The 17,937-nt window shown below is 37.3% G+C and overlaps 1 protein-coding gene across 2 annotated transcripts in view; it reads left to right on the top strand.

Moving 5' to 3' along the window:
• Nucleotides 1–17,937, top strand: part of Mrpl1 (mitochondrial ribosomal protein L1) — a 57,945-nt gene that overhangs the window by 21,123 nt on the left and 18,885 nt on the right. For both annotated transcript variants that reach the window (XM_048364277.1, XM_048364278.1), the window contains exons 5-7: nucleotides 1,953–2,024; nucleotides 6,004–6,115; nucleotides 15,752–15,858. In XM_048364277.1, the coding sequence (XP_048220234.1) occupies nucleotides 1,953–2,024; nucleotides 6,004–6,115; nucleotides 15,752–15,858 (291 nt within the window). The remainder of the gene's footprint in view (nucleotides 1–1,952; nucleotides 2,025–6,003; nucleotides 6,116–15,751; nucleotides 15,859–17,937) is intronic.

Raw genomic sequence — 17,937 nt, 5'->3', positions numbered from 1 at the left:
CCCATTTGGAGCTCAACACAGATGAGAACAAATTCATGTAGAACAGGATTCTCTGGTCACCGCTGGCCCACTACATTATATTTCTCATAAGAAGTGAAAGAGAAGTGTGGATTATTCCTATGGAACTTCCGCTTCCCTATTCAAACTTCTTTGCTTAAATAGTAGTAGAGTTATTTTACAGCAGTGGGACAACACAGTGTTGTGGCACCTCAGAAGCCACTTCTAAAAACTCTCTTTACTGGCTGCCAATGGCTCATGCCTGTAATCCTAGCTACTTTGGTGGCTGGGATCTGAGGATTGCAGTTTGAAGCTCAGCCCAGAAAGGAATGTCTGTGAGACTCTTATTCCAATTAACCACCAAAAAAATCTGAAAGTAGAACTGTGGCTCAAGTAGTAGAGTGCCAGCCTTGGGTGAAAAAGCTAAAGGGATAGTGTCCAGGCCCTGAGTCCAACTTACTGCTGGCACACACAGAAAAAGCAAAACACAAAACAAAAGGCAAACTGCTCTTGCTATAGAATCAGCAAGGTCCAAGATGAACCTTGTTGTATTGACTTTGTGTGAACATTTGTTTATAATGTGTTAGTGAATTTGTGTTTTGTTTCTTTTCCGTTAAAGCTTGAATGTGAGACATGTTTATTCTCTTCCTTACTGTTAAGGAAGAAACTACTTTCTTCCCAGAAAAGAGAAGAATATAGTTGTTGGAATGCTGTAACATTTTAGTAACTAAGGCAGAGAAAAAGTTTTGCATCAATACAAAATAACATAAATGGAACATGTTGACAAAATAACTTTTAAACTTTTGAGATGTGATTAAAATTTTGTTCTTTAATTTCTTTTTTAAATAATTTGCTGAGCATCAATGGCTCATGCCTGTAATACTATCTACTTGGGAGGCTGAGATTGGAAGGATTGCAATTTGAGGAGAACCTGTACAGAACAGTTCATGAGACCCTTTCTCGTTGGAGAACTGTATATAGTGGTGTTACCTAGCTGCTACCTAGCTAGATGGGATACCTAACATAGATGGATTGGACCCAGGTGGGAAGTGAGGCCCTATTGAAAAGAACCAGCAAGGACTGGGAATGTGGCATAGTGTTAGAGGACTTGCTTAGCATACATGAAGCCCCTGGGTTCGATTCCTCAATACCACATAAACAGTAACAGCCAGAAGTAGTGCAGTTGTTCACATGGTAGAGTGCTAGCCTTGAGTAAAAGAAGCTCAGGGGCAGTGCCCAGGCCTTGAGTTCAAGCCCTCAGACTGGCAAAACAAAAACAAAACAAAACAAAAACCCAGCAAAATTAAGGCTGACGGCAGGGCTCAGTAGTGTGAGTACCTGCCTAGCAAACTTGAGGCCCTGAGTTAAAATCCCAGTTCTACTACCACCAAAAAAAAGGCATCATATTGGTTTTCTAATCTGTCAGTTAGCAAAAACTTACTATAGGGCTGGGGATATAGCCTAGTGGCAAGAGTGCCTGCCTCGGATACACGAGGCCCTAGGTTCGATTCCCCAGCACCACATATACAGAAAACCAGAAGCGGCGCTGTGGCTCAAGTGGCGGAGTGCTAGCCTTGAGTGGGAAGAAGCCAGGGACAGTGCTCAGGCCCTGAGTCCAAGGCCCAGGACTGGCCAAAAAAAAAAAAACCAACTTACTATACTTGAAAGGTGTTAAATAAATTTATTGTATTTGCATATTATATACACACGTAATATCTTTTGGAAGGCAACATGTTGATAAGACTATCAGTAGGTAAGCTCTGTTACTTGGTAGGTTCCTAGTATGCCTAGGGAGGAAACACTTTAATGACATATAAACTGAATTTGTTCTGAATGTAACATGGCTAATACCCCGTTTTTATTCAAAAATGTAATATAATTTCTTACAAAATACTTGAAAGTTGATGAACTCGTTTAAAACTAAATATTGATGTTCAAACCATTATATTTGGTAGAATGCATCAGAGATTAAAATTGCAGAAGAAAATGGAGCTATGTTTGCTGGAGGAAGTAATCTGATTCAGAAGGTACTGTGTTTTCATGCTTATTAGTTATAGAGATTGTTCAGTTATCTTTGCCATCCATTTATTATTACATTTGGAACTTAGTCGCTAGGCTTACATTATTTTATAAATAGTATAGCTTTCTGGGACAAGGAATTTTCCCATTTTTTTCAATCTCAAAATCAAGTTAAAATGTCATTCTGTGTGAGATTTAAGCTAAAAAAATAGATCACATGGATGTTAGTAGTTTCAAGATCAAGTATTTGTTTTCTCTCTTAAATGAAAGTGTTATGGATGTGACAGTCACAAACTACTGTATCTAACCTCTGTCTGTAGTCCTTTGGTTCTTCTGAGCATTTATACCCATTAGGCCAGAGGGGCACAGGTTCTGCCATGGTGGCTGACAAATAGGAATGTTGGGTGTCTGCAGAAAGTATGTCTATAGACCCTTGTTGAAAAAAAAAGGCATCTTTTTTTAAGAGATGGGGAGAACAGGCACATAGTTAATCCCAAAATATTACAAAAGACATTTCTTAACATTCTCTGTAAGATGGTCTTCTAAACATAATTGTTTAGATTATGGATTCTGGGGAGAGTGAGGGAACAGGAAAATGTGTCTTGAAAATTTATCCTTTGGCACATATCCAGATTTTTTTATCTGGAGAAATTTATAATTTGGTTCATCTTTTCAGGAGACCCAGCAGTGCTGGTAGTTTGTTTATTCTTTTTGCTCCAGTAATGTTTTAAATTTCCTGGAGGCTTAGAAATCAACTTTGCAGAGAATCTCCAAAATGAGTTTTGGGGTCAGAACTAGTGGGAAGCCGGAAGAGGTTAGGTTAACACTAGGACAAGTCCGGGGCAGTATCCAATTCTTTCTAGCATATTACTTTGGTTTTTAAAGAATTATTGAAAAAAATTCAGTCATTAAAGAAATAAACATGTTTGGGAATTTGAAATTACTGCTTGGTTGCTGGAGCAAGGAAGCCAACTATACTTAAGAAATTTATGGATTGCCTTGCATCTATTTTTTCATGGAAGCCTAAGAGTAGCTTGAAGCTGGAGGAGTAGCTTGGCCAGCCCTTAAGTGTTAAAAAATTACTTCTCAAAGGAGAAAAGGTAATGGAGCAAAAAATGTTATAAAATCTTCAGTTCAATAAAGGAAATATATTTTAAGAAGTTACCCAATAAATAAATTAAATACACTTTGAAGTTATGTGCTATCATATAAGATATTCCAGGGACAGAATTTCTCCTTAAGGCCACCAGAACTATGCTTGTGCCTGTATAAGTTATTTGAACTAACATATTCCTGCAAGTTACTCAGTGGTTTCTTTGAAAGCTTTATATTCTAATGCTGGAAGGAATTCAGGGTATATAAATACATTTTTTTTTTTTTTTTTTTTTTTTTTTGCCAGTCCTGGGCCTTGGACTCAGGGCCTGAGCACTGTCCCTGGCTTCTTCCCGCTCAAGGCTAGCACTCTGCCACTTGAGCCACAGCGCCGCTTCTGGCCGTTTTCTGTATATGTGGTGCTGGGGAATCGAACCTAGGGCCTCGTGTATCCGAGGCAGGCACTCTTGCCACTAGGCTATATCCCCAGCCCCTGTAAATACATTTTTATATATGTACCAATCCTGGGACTTGAACTCAGTGCCGGAATGCGGTCCTTTAGCTTTTTCACTCACGGCTGTACTTGAGCTACACCTCTACTTTTAGCTTTTTGGTGGTTGATTGGTAAGAACCTCATAGGCTTTTCTATCTGGGCTGGCTTCAAACTGTGGTTCTCAGATCTAACCCTCTTGAGTAGCTAGGATTACAGGGATGATCCACCAATACCCAACTTCAATAAAACTTCGTAAATAGTACTGTGGCTCCAATTGAAAAATTGCATTCCTGTATTTTTATTTAATTTTCATCTAATTTTGGTAGTGTTAGGGATTGCATCTACATTCTTGTACATGCTAGGCAAGAGCTTTCTCATTGAGTTACCCCTCAGCTCCCATTCATTTATTTCTGTGATGTACTATTTTATTTAGCCCTTACAAAATGTAAAGTAGGGTAGTATCAGTGGACATGCAGTTGGTTCTTAGAATAAGACTTTAATTAATTTATTATGTTTTTGGTACTTTGAAATATTATAGATATACTTGGCTCAAATTTAAGGCAGTTTCATGTTTTTACTTGCCTGTAAAAGCATAATTTATAGCCACAGGCTTGTATTATTCCAGGACACGATCTTAAAGTTAATTATAGCATAACATTGAAATATAATTTTTGATTTAATTTAAAAGAACATGTCTTATAATTAGTGTTAGTCCCTTGCATAGCGATTTCACACAGTTCTTTGGCATTTCCAAATTGTCTCAGCTTTCACTTTACTGAGGATGAGGGCTCTGGCTCTATACTTCACAGAACTTGTAATTGAGTTCTGGCTCTGCTTCTCAGGAATATGCATACTGACTCACGCTTCCTGAGCACTCAACTTCCTTATCTACAGTGTGTGGTCAGTATTATTAGTGCATGCCTTGTAAGATTGTTGTGAAGATTGAATGGATTAAACCACTTAAAACATTTAGCAAAATTCATGGCACGTGAAAAGCACTTATTTAATGTAAGTTGCATTTATTAAGGAGAGCATGTCACTTAGATAATGAAGCCTTTGTAGAAAAAAATAATAGAGACAGGAAGACAGAATTCCAGAATCATTACTTACTTTTGCTAACATTTCACTCTTTTAGAAGCCACTATGTAACCCAAACCAGAGATTTGATTGGTATATTTTGGTAAGACTGCAAAATTGAACAACTCTAAAGCATCCCAAAAAGTTGGTGGAATTATTGCTTAGGCAGTATTATAAAATTTGTTTCATTTCATAATTGACCAAACTTTTAAATGGAATAAAGTGTAGCAGTATGATTATTATTGGGATGCTTGCTTGAAATAATCACGTTGTCTTTTTTTTTTTTTTGCCTGCCATTATTAGGGCTTGAACTCAGGGCCTTAGCTTTTTCACTCAAGTCTGGTATACACAGCTCAACTTCCTCCCCTCCCCTCATTAATTGAAGTTTCACAGACTTTCTTGGTCTGGCCTTCTTTAAACCACGATTGTCAGATCTTAGCCTCCCAAGTAGCTAAGATTACAAATATGAGCCACCAGTGCCTGGCAAATCAAGGCTTTAAAAAACTTAATCCATTTGTTCTAAGAATAGAGTATGGATAATGAATTATAAGCTAACTTGTCTCTGACTGTCCCCTCATCTTTTATTTTTAGTTATTGGTGGCTAGGAGAATTTTAGTTCAGGTCCTTGTAAAAATAATGATAGATTTGGTTCGCTTGATGCTCTAAATTTAGAAAGCTATTGGTAGCTGGTGAGGTTGCCAGCTAGTGCTTATTAATTTTGCATGTGAACTGTTTCACAATTTTCAGTTTGTTTCTTATTTTTTTTTTTTTTTTTTTGTTTTTTGTTTTTTGGCCAGTCCTGGGCTTTGGACTCAGGGCCCGAGCACCGTCCCTGGCTTCTTCCCGCTCAAGGCTAGCACTCTGCCACTTGCGCCACAGCGCCGCTTCTGGCCGTTTTCTGTATATGTGGTGCTGGGGAACCGAACCTAGGGCCTCGTGTATCCGAGGCAGGCATTCTTGCCACTCGGCTATATCCCCAGCCCCTGTTTCTTATGTTTTAATGGTTGTAATGAATTCAGCTTTAAGACGTATGGGTTGTGTTCAATTAGTGCTGTTCTAGCTTGTATCACCTTTCTATAACACAATCCCATTCAAGAATTAAGACCATTGTTCTCTTTTAAATGGATATGAATATTTTTAAAATAAAAGAGAATGTTTTGCTTTTGATGATTTTTATAAGTAAATGTAGTCATATGGTTCTTTTGTTTGATGAAAAGTATTTATAGTTAATGACTTTTAAATAAAAATGGAAATTACTTATTTTTGGTTAAATAAAGTGTTTCATATAATCTAAGGTTATCTTCTCCCCTCTTTCCCATTTTCAGATTTTGGATGATGAAATTCATGCAGACTTTTATGTAGCTGTTCCTGAAATAATGCCTGAGCTTAAGCCATTAAGGAAGAAACTGAAGAAAAGATATCCCAAGTTTGATAGAAGTAAGAGAAAATTCTTATTTCAATATGCTGTCAACAAATTCCTTTCGATTCTATTTAGTTAGAAAACTAAATTGTTAATTTGTACATATGTCCTAGTATTTGGGTTTTCTGTTACAGAAATATGTGCATTTGAATTTTTCTCTTAAAACAATTTGAGATCCTAGTTACTTTATTTTATTTTATTTTTTATTATCAAACTGGATTACAGAGAGGTTACAGTTTCATACATTAGGCATTGGATACATTTCTTGTACTGTTTGTTACCTCATCCCTCATTCCCCCTCCCCCCTCCCCCTTTTCCTTTCCCCCCCTCCTAGGTACTTTACAATACTGAGTCTTTAAATCATAATCTAGTTCCAGATTAATTGCACATATTATCTACTGATATGTCAAAATATTATTAAATTTGTTTATACTGCTTTATCTGTATAAAATGTATATTCATTTGTATAAGAATGCCACTTTTATATGAATGCATTTATGCATGCATGGTTCTGGGAGCATTTACCCTTAAGAATATTTCATCTTTACAAAATCCAGTAAGACAGGTAAGGTCACTATAGAAGAATCATGTAATGAAATGAGAGATTATTTGATAAATTCAAAAGGTGTTGTGGTTGTTCAGTGGAGGAAGAGTTTACACATAGGTGGAGAACAAAGAAGGTATCATAAAGGATGTGACATCTAAACTGTAGCCTGAATAACTGGATGAATTGTAAAAGGGAATACTGCTTTAAGTAGAAGGAATATATTGCTCATAGAGGGAATATATTAATCAAACATTAAACATAGAAGAAATTAGCAAGAAATGTATCCAGTGCCTAACGTATGAAACTGTAACCTCTCTGTGTATCAGATTGACAATAAAAATTAAAAAAAACAAACAAAAAAACAAGCACTATAAAAAAAAAAAGAAATTAGGCCAGGTCCAAGAACTCAGTAAGTTCTCTTTTGACTATAGGGAATCTTGCCTCTACATTGAGATGGAAAAGAATAGTGGGAAATGATGTTGGAAAGGTAGATTGATGCTGTGTTGACAAGGACTTTGAAGGCCGAACTAATAAGCCTGGCCTTTCTTTATTCTGTAGTTGGCAGGAATCCCTTAGAAGTTTTGAGGTATGGGGTGACACGATCTGTTCTTTTGAGCTTTAATCTGGCAAGAGTCTGAGATGCATTGGCCTAGATTACAACTAGAAGCAGAGAGTTGATTTAGAGTGCAATTGCAAGAGACTGGCAGAGATCATGTTTAAGTGAAGGTCTTCATAATAAAAGTGGAGATATTAAGACTTTTGACAAAGTAGTAATGGACTGGTTGATGGGAAGAAAGGAAGAGTTGAATGGTGTTGAGACTAGGGACCTCTCTTAATAAATGAGATCATTAATGGAGACAAGTACATTTGGGAGGAAAAATAAATTCACTTACAGAAAAAGTTTACTTAATGAGGTAGCGAATATCTGGTGTAGATAGGGATTATTTTAAATAAAATTTAATGGTGTATATAGAACAAGCATTTTAGAATTTGTTTAAATAAATTTGTCTTCAAATTCCAACTCTAACTGAGCTAATTCGTCATACATACTAGCCACTAACACTTGTCTGAAGTTCTAGATTATCTGTACTAGAAGCAAATTCATATAAGCATTTTTTTTTGCTATATTGTAGTTTTGTTTATTTGTAATAGCCTACATTGAATCAAGTGTCATAATTAGATATAGGACTGAGGCTTTGGATATTAGGATTTTCATTATATAGTGTTTGTTGTCATGGAATCACCCTTACAGTGTTTCATAAGACCTGAAATTGAACCTTATTTAACAATTAAACTAGAATTGCTGCTGGGTATTGGTGGCTCATGCCCTTAGTTACTGAGATGGTGGCTGAGATCTGAGAATTGCTGTTTGAAGCCAGCACTGGCAAGAAAGTCTATGAGATTCTTATATTCAATTAATCACCAAAAGTTAGAAGTAGAGCTGTATGTAGCTCAAGTGACAGAGTACATAAGCTTGAACAAAAAATCTCAAGGACAGCACTCAGATTCTGAGTTCAAGCCCCAGGACTGGCACAAAAACAAACACCACCACCACCAACAACAAAAAAAACCAAACAGAATTACAGTCAGATTTGATTAATATTTTTTTATATTTTTGTTTCTGATTAAACTCAAGCTCCCATCGGAGCACAACCAACAGTTCTAAATATAGCCAGTTAAAGCTGAAATGAATATTGAATTTATCTGTGTTCATCTAGCTCCTTGACTTGCATGAGGAACTCGATTGCCACAAACATTAATTTTGTTGATCTTTGCTACTTTGTACATCCTTTTGGATTCTGTTTAGTCTTGAGGGTTTTTTTTTTAATTCATTTCTTTTATTTTTTTACCCAGGTCCTCACAAAATTTGAGATTTGCTTTTTGGTCTGAGAGGTTTTAAATAAATAGTTTATTCCAAATGACAAGTGTCCAGTTAAAAAGTTAATTGTTATCTGTGGGTTTCACTTTATTTCTACTTTCATAATGACTCACCTTCCACATATCATGGTCAATCACCTATGTTTAGCTCTATTTGCTTAAGAAAGAACCTTGTAAAAACAGACCATTCCCTTTCTCTAACCTTTTCTTTTTACCCTACATATCTGTTTAACTGCAAATAGCAAAACATATGTGTTCTTTAAATGTGAAGAAAAACAACCTGTCAGAATGTTCAAACAATACGCCAGATGTGCATTAGAACAAATAAAGCTTGTATTGTGCATTTTAGAGATTATTCAGATTCTTGTTTAGGAACATTTGATTCCCTTGGTGCCTGCAAAAGACGTTAGGGTAAAATAGAAATTACATTTTGAGCAAGTAGATGAAATGGAAAACAAACAAGCCTGTGCAGCTGAGCTCATTAGTTTCCCATCTTGTCTCATTTTCCTAACAGGAGTGGGCATGGCCATATTGGCTGGATCGAATGTGTGCATTTTTCAGTGTCTTTAATGCTGTGATTTTATTCATTTTCTTATAATTGCTTGTATAGCTAGACAAGTTCTGTATTTTTCAAGTTCCCATCTGGCTTATTTTCTTAATATTGTTGGTTTCTTAAGAACTAATTTAAAGATTATTTTTAAAACTATTTTGAAAGAAATTTGGTCTCATTTTGTTAATTAATCACCTTGTTTAATATCTGCAAGTGTCCTCTGAAAAATCTTTCATCTCTACTGTAGATATGTTCTCTTGATATTCTAAAATATTTTATTTCTGGTCTTGATTACTTAACATTTACTAAAGAAAAGTATCAGAAGATATCTTGGACTTAGTGGTGTCATCAGTTTTCTATTGTACATTTTAACCCATGATAAGTACTATGGCATATATAGAAATTGTTCACTTGTTTTTTAGTTTATTGTTGCTGGAATTGATCCCAGAGCCTCATGCATGCTAAGTATGCACTGTACCACTGAGCTATACCTCCAGCCCAGCTGAATTATTTGAACTCATGCAAAGTTATTGGTAGGTAAAAGAAAGGGAGATCGTTAGAAGTTGAGAATTGCACCTATATATCTCATAACATGTGGCTCTTAGAACCAAACATAGCATTTCATGGTGTGTTGGCCAAAGGATATTCACAGATACACTATTTTCTGTGAGGAATTTATTATTCATTGTACTTAAGACTCATCCAGATTTAAAGTACTTTCTAAAATAACATACTGTGCTTCAGAGTACTGTTTGCATTATTAAAACAGAACTGTTTACTTATAAAAGGAAAAATACAGAAACAGAATGGTTTGCATGGATTCTGTTTGAAAGTTTTCTAGTATTTTCCCCCTCATGTATTAGTTTAAAAACTATCTATATGGGAAGGAGTCTATTAATGATCAGGTATTGTTCAGATGAATTAGGGGTATCTTCCAGCTTATTCTGTTAACTCTTTAAAGTGTGTGTGTTTCCATTAGTTTATTTTTGTTTGTTTGTTTTTTGCCAGTCCTGGGGCTTGGGACTCAGGGCCTGAGCACTGTCCCTGGCTTCTTTTTGCTCAAGGCTAGCACTCTACCACTTGAGCCACAGTGCCACTTCTGGCCATTTTCTCTATATGTGGTGCTGAGGAATCAAACCCAGGGCTTCATGTATATGAGGCAGGCACTCTACCACTAAACCATATTCCCAGCCCATTATTTTATTTTAGTTATTGTCCTGCACCTGTGAGCGCACACACACACACAGATGCTCTCTCTTTCTTTCTGTGTCACACACATACACACACAGGCTCTCCCCCCCCCCAAATTTATCTCTCTCCTTTTCTAAAGTCTTTGTATTTATTGCTTCATCTGCCTGCAGTGCTCTTTGCTTTTTTGCCTGGCTTGCTTTCTTAGTCAAATATCTTAAACAAAGAGATCTCCCAATGTAAAATACTGAATGGGAAGTGAAGATTAATATTTCATTATTTTATCTTCTTCTTTTGAACTTTTACCCTGCCATCTCCTGTATTTTTTCTTTGCTTGTGATGTGTGCTTAATTCTTCCTATTAGGACCAAGTGCTCTTTTTGGTTTTTTTTGTTGTTTTTTTTTTTTATAAGAAGGCTTAAACTCTGGGTCTGAGCTCTCTGTCTTAGCTTTTTTGTTCAAGGTTAGTGCTCTTCTCATCATCACTTGAGCCATAGTTCTACTTCCGGCTTTTTGGTGGTTAATTGGAGATAAAAGTCTTATGACCTTTCTTGCCCAGAGCGACTTTGAACTACAGTCCTCAGATCTCAACCTGTTGAGTTGCTAGGACAACAGGTATAAGCACTGGTGCCCAATACAAATGTGTTATAATTTTGTTTCTATATTTTCTTTTCTTTCTCTCTATCCTTTCTTTTCCTTTCTTTATCTGTCCTGTCCTGTCCTGTCCTGTCCTGTCCTGTCTGGTCCTGTCCTGTCCTGTCCTGCCCTGTCCTGTCCTGCCCTGCCCTGTCCTGCCCTGCCCTGCCCTTCCCCTTCCTTTCCTTTCTTGCCAGTCCTGGGGCTTAAACTCAGAGCCTGGGCACTGTCCCTGAGATTCTCTTGCTCAAAGCTAGCACTCTACCACTTGAGCCACAGCACCACTTCCAGCTTTTTTTGCTTATGTGGTACTGAGGAAATGAACCCAGGGTTTCATAAATGCTAAGCAAGCACTCTACCACTAAGCCACATCCCAGCCCCCGTTTCTATATTTTCATGGCCTCAAATCATACCTGACCCATAGCAGATAAAATTATTTCTATAGTAAGTGAACATTTAGTGCAGCATTCAGCTTGTAGATATCTAGATCAATCTTGCCATGAAATGTGGTTAATTGTAACTCAGAACTTTTGGGAATAATTGTACTAATTGAATATCTACTTTATGCCAAACTTTGGATGTGATGATGATGGCTGTGAACACGACACACAATGTCTTTAATATCATGAGACTGTCCGTTTTCTTCTCTTCTGTCACTCATGAGACTTCAAACTTGATGCCTAGGTGATGTCTCTAAGCTCTTTTTTGCTCAAGGCTAGTGCTTTAACACTGGAGCCACAGCACCACTTCCTGTTTTTCTTGTGGTTAACTGGAGATAAGAGTCTTACAGACTTTCCTGCCTAGGCTAGCTTTGAACAGAGATCCTCAGATTTCAGCCTCCTGAGTGGCTAGGATTACAGGTATGAGCCATCAGCACCTGTCTCTGTTTCCTTTTCTACAGTTAGATAGACGGATGTAATTTTAGCAATTATTCATGCTCTGATTTATCTAGTTAAAACAAAACAAAACTGTAAGGTCTTCCTCTTGGGAGGGCTCCATGCAGATGCCCCCCACCTTTTTAAGTCTGCGCCCAGTACCTGAGTTACCTAGGTAACTGGCATACCTGGAGGCAGTTACCTTCTCCTTCCCTGAGGTCACATCCAATCCTCCTGGTCAGACCTCCCCCATTTTCTTACATATTCCAGCTCAACACAGTCCCGGCTGTTTTTCCTTTTCTCTCCTGCCCTTTTCTCTGTTTTTCCCTTCTTCCTTCCCCTCTGTCTCTCCCACTTCCATCTTGTGTGGGCTGGCAGTTTGCTTTCCCCCCAATAAACTCTTTCTGCCTGAACCATGTGGCAGGTTTCCTTTCTGGCTAACCTTACAAAAACTACAATTGTCCTTCCATCCTTTGTTTCTTGTTAGCTGTAACCTTTGTTCCTTTCTTGTTTTATATCAGTTTTAAAAATAAGTCTTCAGCAATTAGCTGTCCATCTCCTTAAGGTTATTGTTTCTTACACATCTTCTCATTTAAAGTATCGTTGTCAATTATAAGAGGTCTCATTTTTTTCCAGATTCAGATGTCATTCTTAGTTTTCACTGTTCCTTGAAGCTATTTTGCACGTACAATCTTTATTAACGTCCTTTGTCACTAACTATTCCTTCCTTGTTGTCCCTGTGAAAGAAGAAAAAGTACATCAGGATGCAGTACCAGTTCATGTAGTTCAGCATAGATTATGTTCTGTGTGAACACTGAATAGGGAGAATTAGAAGAAAAGAAAGGGGAAGGGAAGAAAAAAGAGAGAAACAGGAGAGCACAGAGTAAAGAGAGAGGAGAGCAACTATGTAGCCCTAAGAGACAGTAAATTCCTAGAGTAACAGTACCAACTTAACATTTTGCTACACTGCAAACAGAATGGAATTATGATTAACATAGACCTCTCAGCCTTGACTATATTACTTTTGATATGTCTAATATATTGCTTATTTACATCTACCCCCATAATAGTTCTATAATAATGTATGCAAAGCTTAGTATAAACTGAGTATATGAAAAGTTCAGACTGTATGGAGTACTGTTAAACGAGATCAATACCCTGTGATTCCTAAAGTAGCTTTTCATTTTTCACAATTACCGTGGAGAATTTACTATTTTCATAGTTATTTCATTTCTACCTTCAAAACTCATTTGTCAAATAAGTAGGTAATTGTTGAGTGTCTGTTTGTCAAGCACTGTACTTAGTACTGAAAATTGAAAGATGAAAAAACATTTCCCAGGTTTAGAAAGTACATATTGAGGGAGGATATATATGACAAACTGATATGCTAAAATGCAGTTATGTATTAATAGAAATATACAAATTACTGAGAGGAATGAGGAACTAGTTTGTAGAATCAGATTACTTAGAGAAGATAGCTGTTAAACTGGGAAGTAAAGCATGAATAGGCATTTGTTTTCTTAATGTGCATGGGGACTACATTCCAGAGAAAGCAAATGGTTTTTCATTAATGTAAAAAAGCTAAGAGAGAGCTGTTTATGTTCAGGAAATTGTAAGTAGCCTTCTATCATTTGGTACATAAAGTGTTATCAGGTAGTAGTGGTTAATGGAGTTAGACAGAGATAAGCAGCTGGCCAATTCATGGAGAACTTTGCATACCATTCTTTGGAGACTAGATTTTATCCTCTATGTGGATAGGAGCCATTGAAAACGATTGCTCAGAAGAGAGATAAGATTTCTTTACTAGCATGACTATTCTGGGCTATGTGTAAGTGGTAGAATGAGACTTAAACAGACTACTGAGCCTAATGCAATAGGCTAGTTAAAAGAGGCTGGAAAAAATCTGGCAGTGGCAATGAAGATAAAGAGCAAGGATGGTTAGGATATTAGGGAGGTGGGGTTAACAGGAGTAATTGAGGAAAGAATCTGGAATGATTCCCTAATTTTGGTCTTGCATAGCCTACTGGATATTATTTTAAAGGTAATGATACAAGTAGGGAAGCAGGTTTAGGCCTAACATTGCTATCACAAATGAATGGGAGAGGGCAGGGGAAATTCAGCTGCTCCAAAGTTATCATGCACCAAATGGGTTCTGATAAATACACCCATTATGATCAGTACATTGTAAGTATACTATTAAACTTCAAATTGTGAGCTCATTTATTTGTTCATTTTCTAGCAAGCACATGTCACATTTACACCTCTACTAATTACCTTTTTCCTCTAGGTAGAGGTATCACGTAGGTGTTTGGGAACCATGAGAGAGATAGTGACTAAGATGAATGTTTAGCAATTATGAATGGCTACTTGTCACTAAAGCCATGTGTCTGGGTGAGATCACTTAGGGAAATACACAGGCATACACTAGAAGTCAGGTGATGAATCTTGAGGTAGTAAAAACTGAGAGTCAGCTAAATGAAGGTGGCCAATCAGAATGCAATGGGACAGTCATTGAGAATGTATTTCAGAATGTTAACTGCTATTGGTCAAGTTACTCAAACATTGAGAAATGACTATTGCATTTACAACCTTGACGATTATTTTCAGTGAAGTAAAGGAAATGATAACCTGATTAAAGTAGGCATAGAGGAAGTGGTGCTGTGGCTCAAAGCGGTAGAGTGCTAGCTTTGAGTGAAAAAAGCTAAGGGACTGCAACCAGGCCCTAAGTTCAAGACCATGACTGACCTGAAATAAAATAAAATGAAGTAGATCTAATAAAAAAAAAAGGAAGAAAGGAAAAGAGACAGAAAGGATAGACAGCTTTTTAAAGAACTTAATGTACTTCAGAAGTGTATCATATGGAAATATGAGGTATTGTAGAGATTACACATTTTCTTTGTTGTATTTTGAGATGACATTTTATAGAAACTTTGTAAGCTAATGTGGATTATTGGCAGTGTACACAAGAGAAAAAGAAGCAGTGTCTTTTCATAGGTAAGTGGAGGTAGTTTCTGTGCACAAATGAGGAGAGTTTGGTAGAAGCAGAGACTTATCTGCAGTGACAAGAAGGAAGGCAGTGTTGTGATGTATTTAGATGTCACCGAATAACTCCCAAGCTTAAGTATAACACACTTGTTTCTTTTTTTTTTTTTTTTTTTGTCCAGTTCTGGGGCTTGAACTCAGGGCCTGAGCACTGTCCCTGGCTTCTTTTTGCTCAAGGCTAACACTCTACCACTTGAGCCACAGCGCCACTTCTGGCCATTTTCTATATATGTGGTGCTGAGGAATTGAACCCAGGGCTTCATGTATATGAAGCAAGCACTCTTGCCACTAGGCTATATTCCCAGCCCAACACACTGTTTCTTTTAAAACATAACTGAAAAATACATCTATGGGCCAGGCATGGTGGTACACACCGATAATCCTAGCACTTGGGAGGTATAGGCAGGAGGACCTTGAGTTCCAGACCAGCCTGGCTGAAAAAAATGTAAGTAAAGAAGTATGTAAGTAGTTTAACCAGGTGTCTCACTATTAGCATTTTCTGTTTGTTGTATTGTGACATACTGTTTAATACTCAGCTACATTGGAATATGATATTGGAAAAACAGGGTTTATAGTAATTTTTCTATCTCTGTTCCATCTCTACTTAGATAGTAAGCTTGTGTGGGCAGTTGGTTTTCTCAGCCATTGGTGTAGTATCTGTTTAGTGAAACATTCCCTCCTGTTTCTTACCTTTCAGATTCAGCAGGGGCAATGACATCACAGTGATAATAGAATAACCTGAATTCAGCTCCAGGAGATTCGAGTTCAGTTCTTAGCTCTTATTTTGTGCCAGTTTCTCTAGGCATCTGTGCAGTAATGAGCTGCCACAACTCACTTGCTGTGTGCCTTTACATGTGATACATGTTTATCGCATTCAGTAAATTTTGCTATTTGTTGAGATGTTGTGATGATTTCAGATTTCTTATCTTTCTAACCAGATTCAGTCAGCCGAGACATTCCCAAAATGCTTGAATTATTTAAAACTGGACATGAAATTATGGTAGATGAAGAAAGGGAGCATTTTCTCAGCACCAAAATAGCAACAGTAAGTGATAATGAAAATCAAATAATTCTCTTTACTTTTTTGTTAATATTTATTAATAGCATTAAATACTACAATATTCCAGTCATTTGAATTTGCTTTTGAAATTAGCATTAGGAGTGATATTAAAGTATACAGAGAAAATTTTATTCTTTAGGTTGATCTTGTAACTTTCTATGGTATTGGAAATTGTATTCTTCCAGAATTACATGCTATCCACTGACTTTTACTTGTACTTTTGCTGTATTTATCTGTTGTAAGATACATGTTTTTTGTTGTCTAATGTTTCACACTAAGTAGGAGGGTTAAGATCCTTTATATCTCTTTCAGAATATTGCATAATGCTGATATTTGATACTATCCAATGGAATATTAATTTGCTTCATTTTAGTAAGTTATAGATGATTGTTTTCAAAATTGTATACTTACAGGAAATGTTGGATGTCAGTTTCCAGTGACATCCTATACACTAATAAAGCTATGTCAGAGTTATGGGACTGTGTTATATGGGCATTAGGAACATTAAAGGTAATTACAAATATGTTCTCTTTTACTAATGGATCTCTCACTTATCTCTAATGGCTGTGCTCATAATCCTGATCCTGGCTACTCAAGAGGCTCATATCTGAGGATTATAGTTTGAGGCCAGCCCAAGCAGCCAAATCAGAGAAATTCTTAATTTCAGTAACTAGCAAAAAGCCAGAAGTAGGGATGTGGCTCAAGAGGTAGAGTTAAAAAAAAGCCAAGTAACAGCAGGAAGCCTAGAATTTAAATTCCAGTAATGTCACAAGGAAAAAAAAAGTAAAGAATCTCTCAAGTACCTATATATTAATATGTAATTTTTTCCTGTGAGAATAATGGTAATATTGATTGCTAAATTTAAACAGTGCCTCTTGGTGTCCAGTACTGTTCCAAATACTCCTTGTATTTTCTGCCATGTAGTCCTTAGCATACGAAAGGTAATCATCCTCATGTGGTGGATGAAAGCATGGAAGCTCAGAGGGCTTAGAGATGTCTCCTAGGTCTCACAGGTAAATCAGGCAGAATAGGTTCAGCATTTGAACCAGTGGGGAGGGTGCCTACAGGTCCAGGCTCTTTATACCTCTACCAAGAGCAATTGCTCTTCTTTTTTTCCCTCATTTTCTCTCTCTCTCTCTCTCTCTCTCTCTCTCTCTCTCTCTCTCTCTCTCTCTCTCTCTCTCTCTCTCTCTCTCTCTCTCTCCAGTCCTGGGCTTGAACTCAGGGCCTGAGCACTGTCCCTGGCTTCTTGCTCAAGGCTAGCACTCTGCCACTTGAGCCACAGCGCCACATCTGGCCGTTTTCTGTCTATGTGGTGTTGGGGAATCAAATCCAGGGCTTTAGGTATAAGAGTTAAGCACTTCTTGCCGCTAGGCCATTTTCCCAGCCCATATAATTTTTTTTTTCCAGTCCTGGGCCTTGGACTCAGGGCCTGAGCACTGTCCCTGGCTTCTTTTTGCTCAAGGCTAGCAGTCTGCCACCTGAGCCATAGCACTACTTCTGGCCATTTTCTGTATATGTGGTGCTGGGGAATCGAACTGAGGGCTTAATGTATAATATGAGGCAAGCACTCTTGCCACTAGGCCATATTCGCAGCCCCTCTCATTTTCTCTTAATAGGGACTTTACATTGTTGCTGACACTTTACAGTTCAAGCTAACTGAACTATGTCCATTGTAGAGCATGAGAAATAAAGAGAAAATTCTCACCGAGTATGTGTAATGGTGGAGAAACTCCTTAGAAGGGAGCAAAGCAGATTCAGGGATTAGGAAATTCCTACTTGCTACATTGTCATCAAAGGTGGCTTCAATTTACTTGGCTTGAGATCTGCTAGAATCTGGTGTTGAAATTTCCTTGGACTCAAGGCCCTTGGCAGTTGTCTTAGTTCTTAGTGTTGGCAATGTTATCACCTAAAAAGTAAACAAATAACCAAGTAGAAATTTTAAGGGATTATCCTAGAGCTGCAGAGACTTGAGTTTGAATACCTGTTCTGCTACTTAAGGGATGGAGATTTGAAACAAGCTTCTTTAATGCTGTATCTCAGATTTCCTCATCTATAGAAGTT

Source organism: Perognathus longimembris, chromosome 16 (genome assembly GCF_023159225.1).
Source record: "Perognathus longimembris pacificus isolate PPM17 chromosome 16, ASM2315922v1, whole genome shotgun sequence".
NCBI lineage: Eukaryota > Metazoa > Chordata > Mammalia > Rodentia > Heteromyidae > Perognathus > Perognathus longimembris.
The sequence above is the reverse complement of the archived record's forward strand: the minus strand, read 5'-3'. Positions and strand labels throughout refer to the sequence as shown.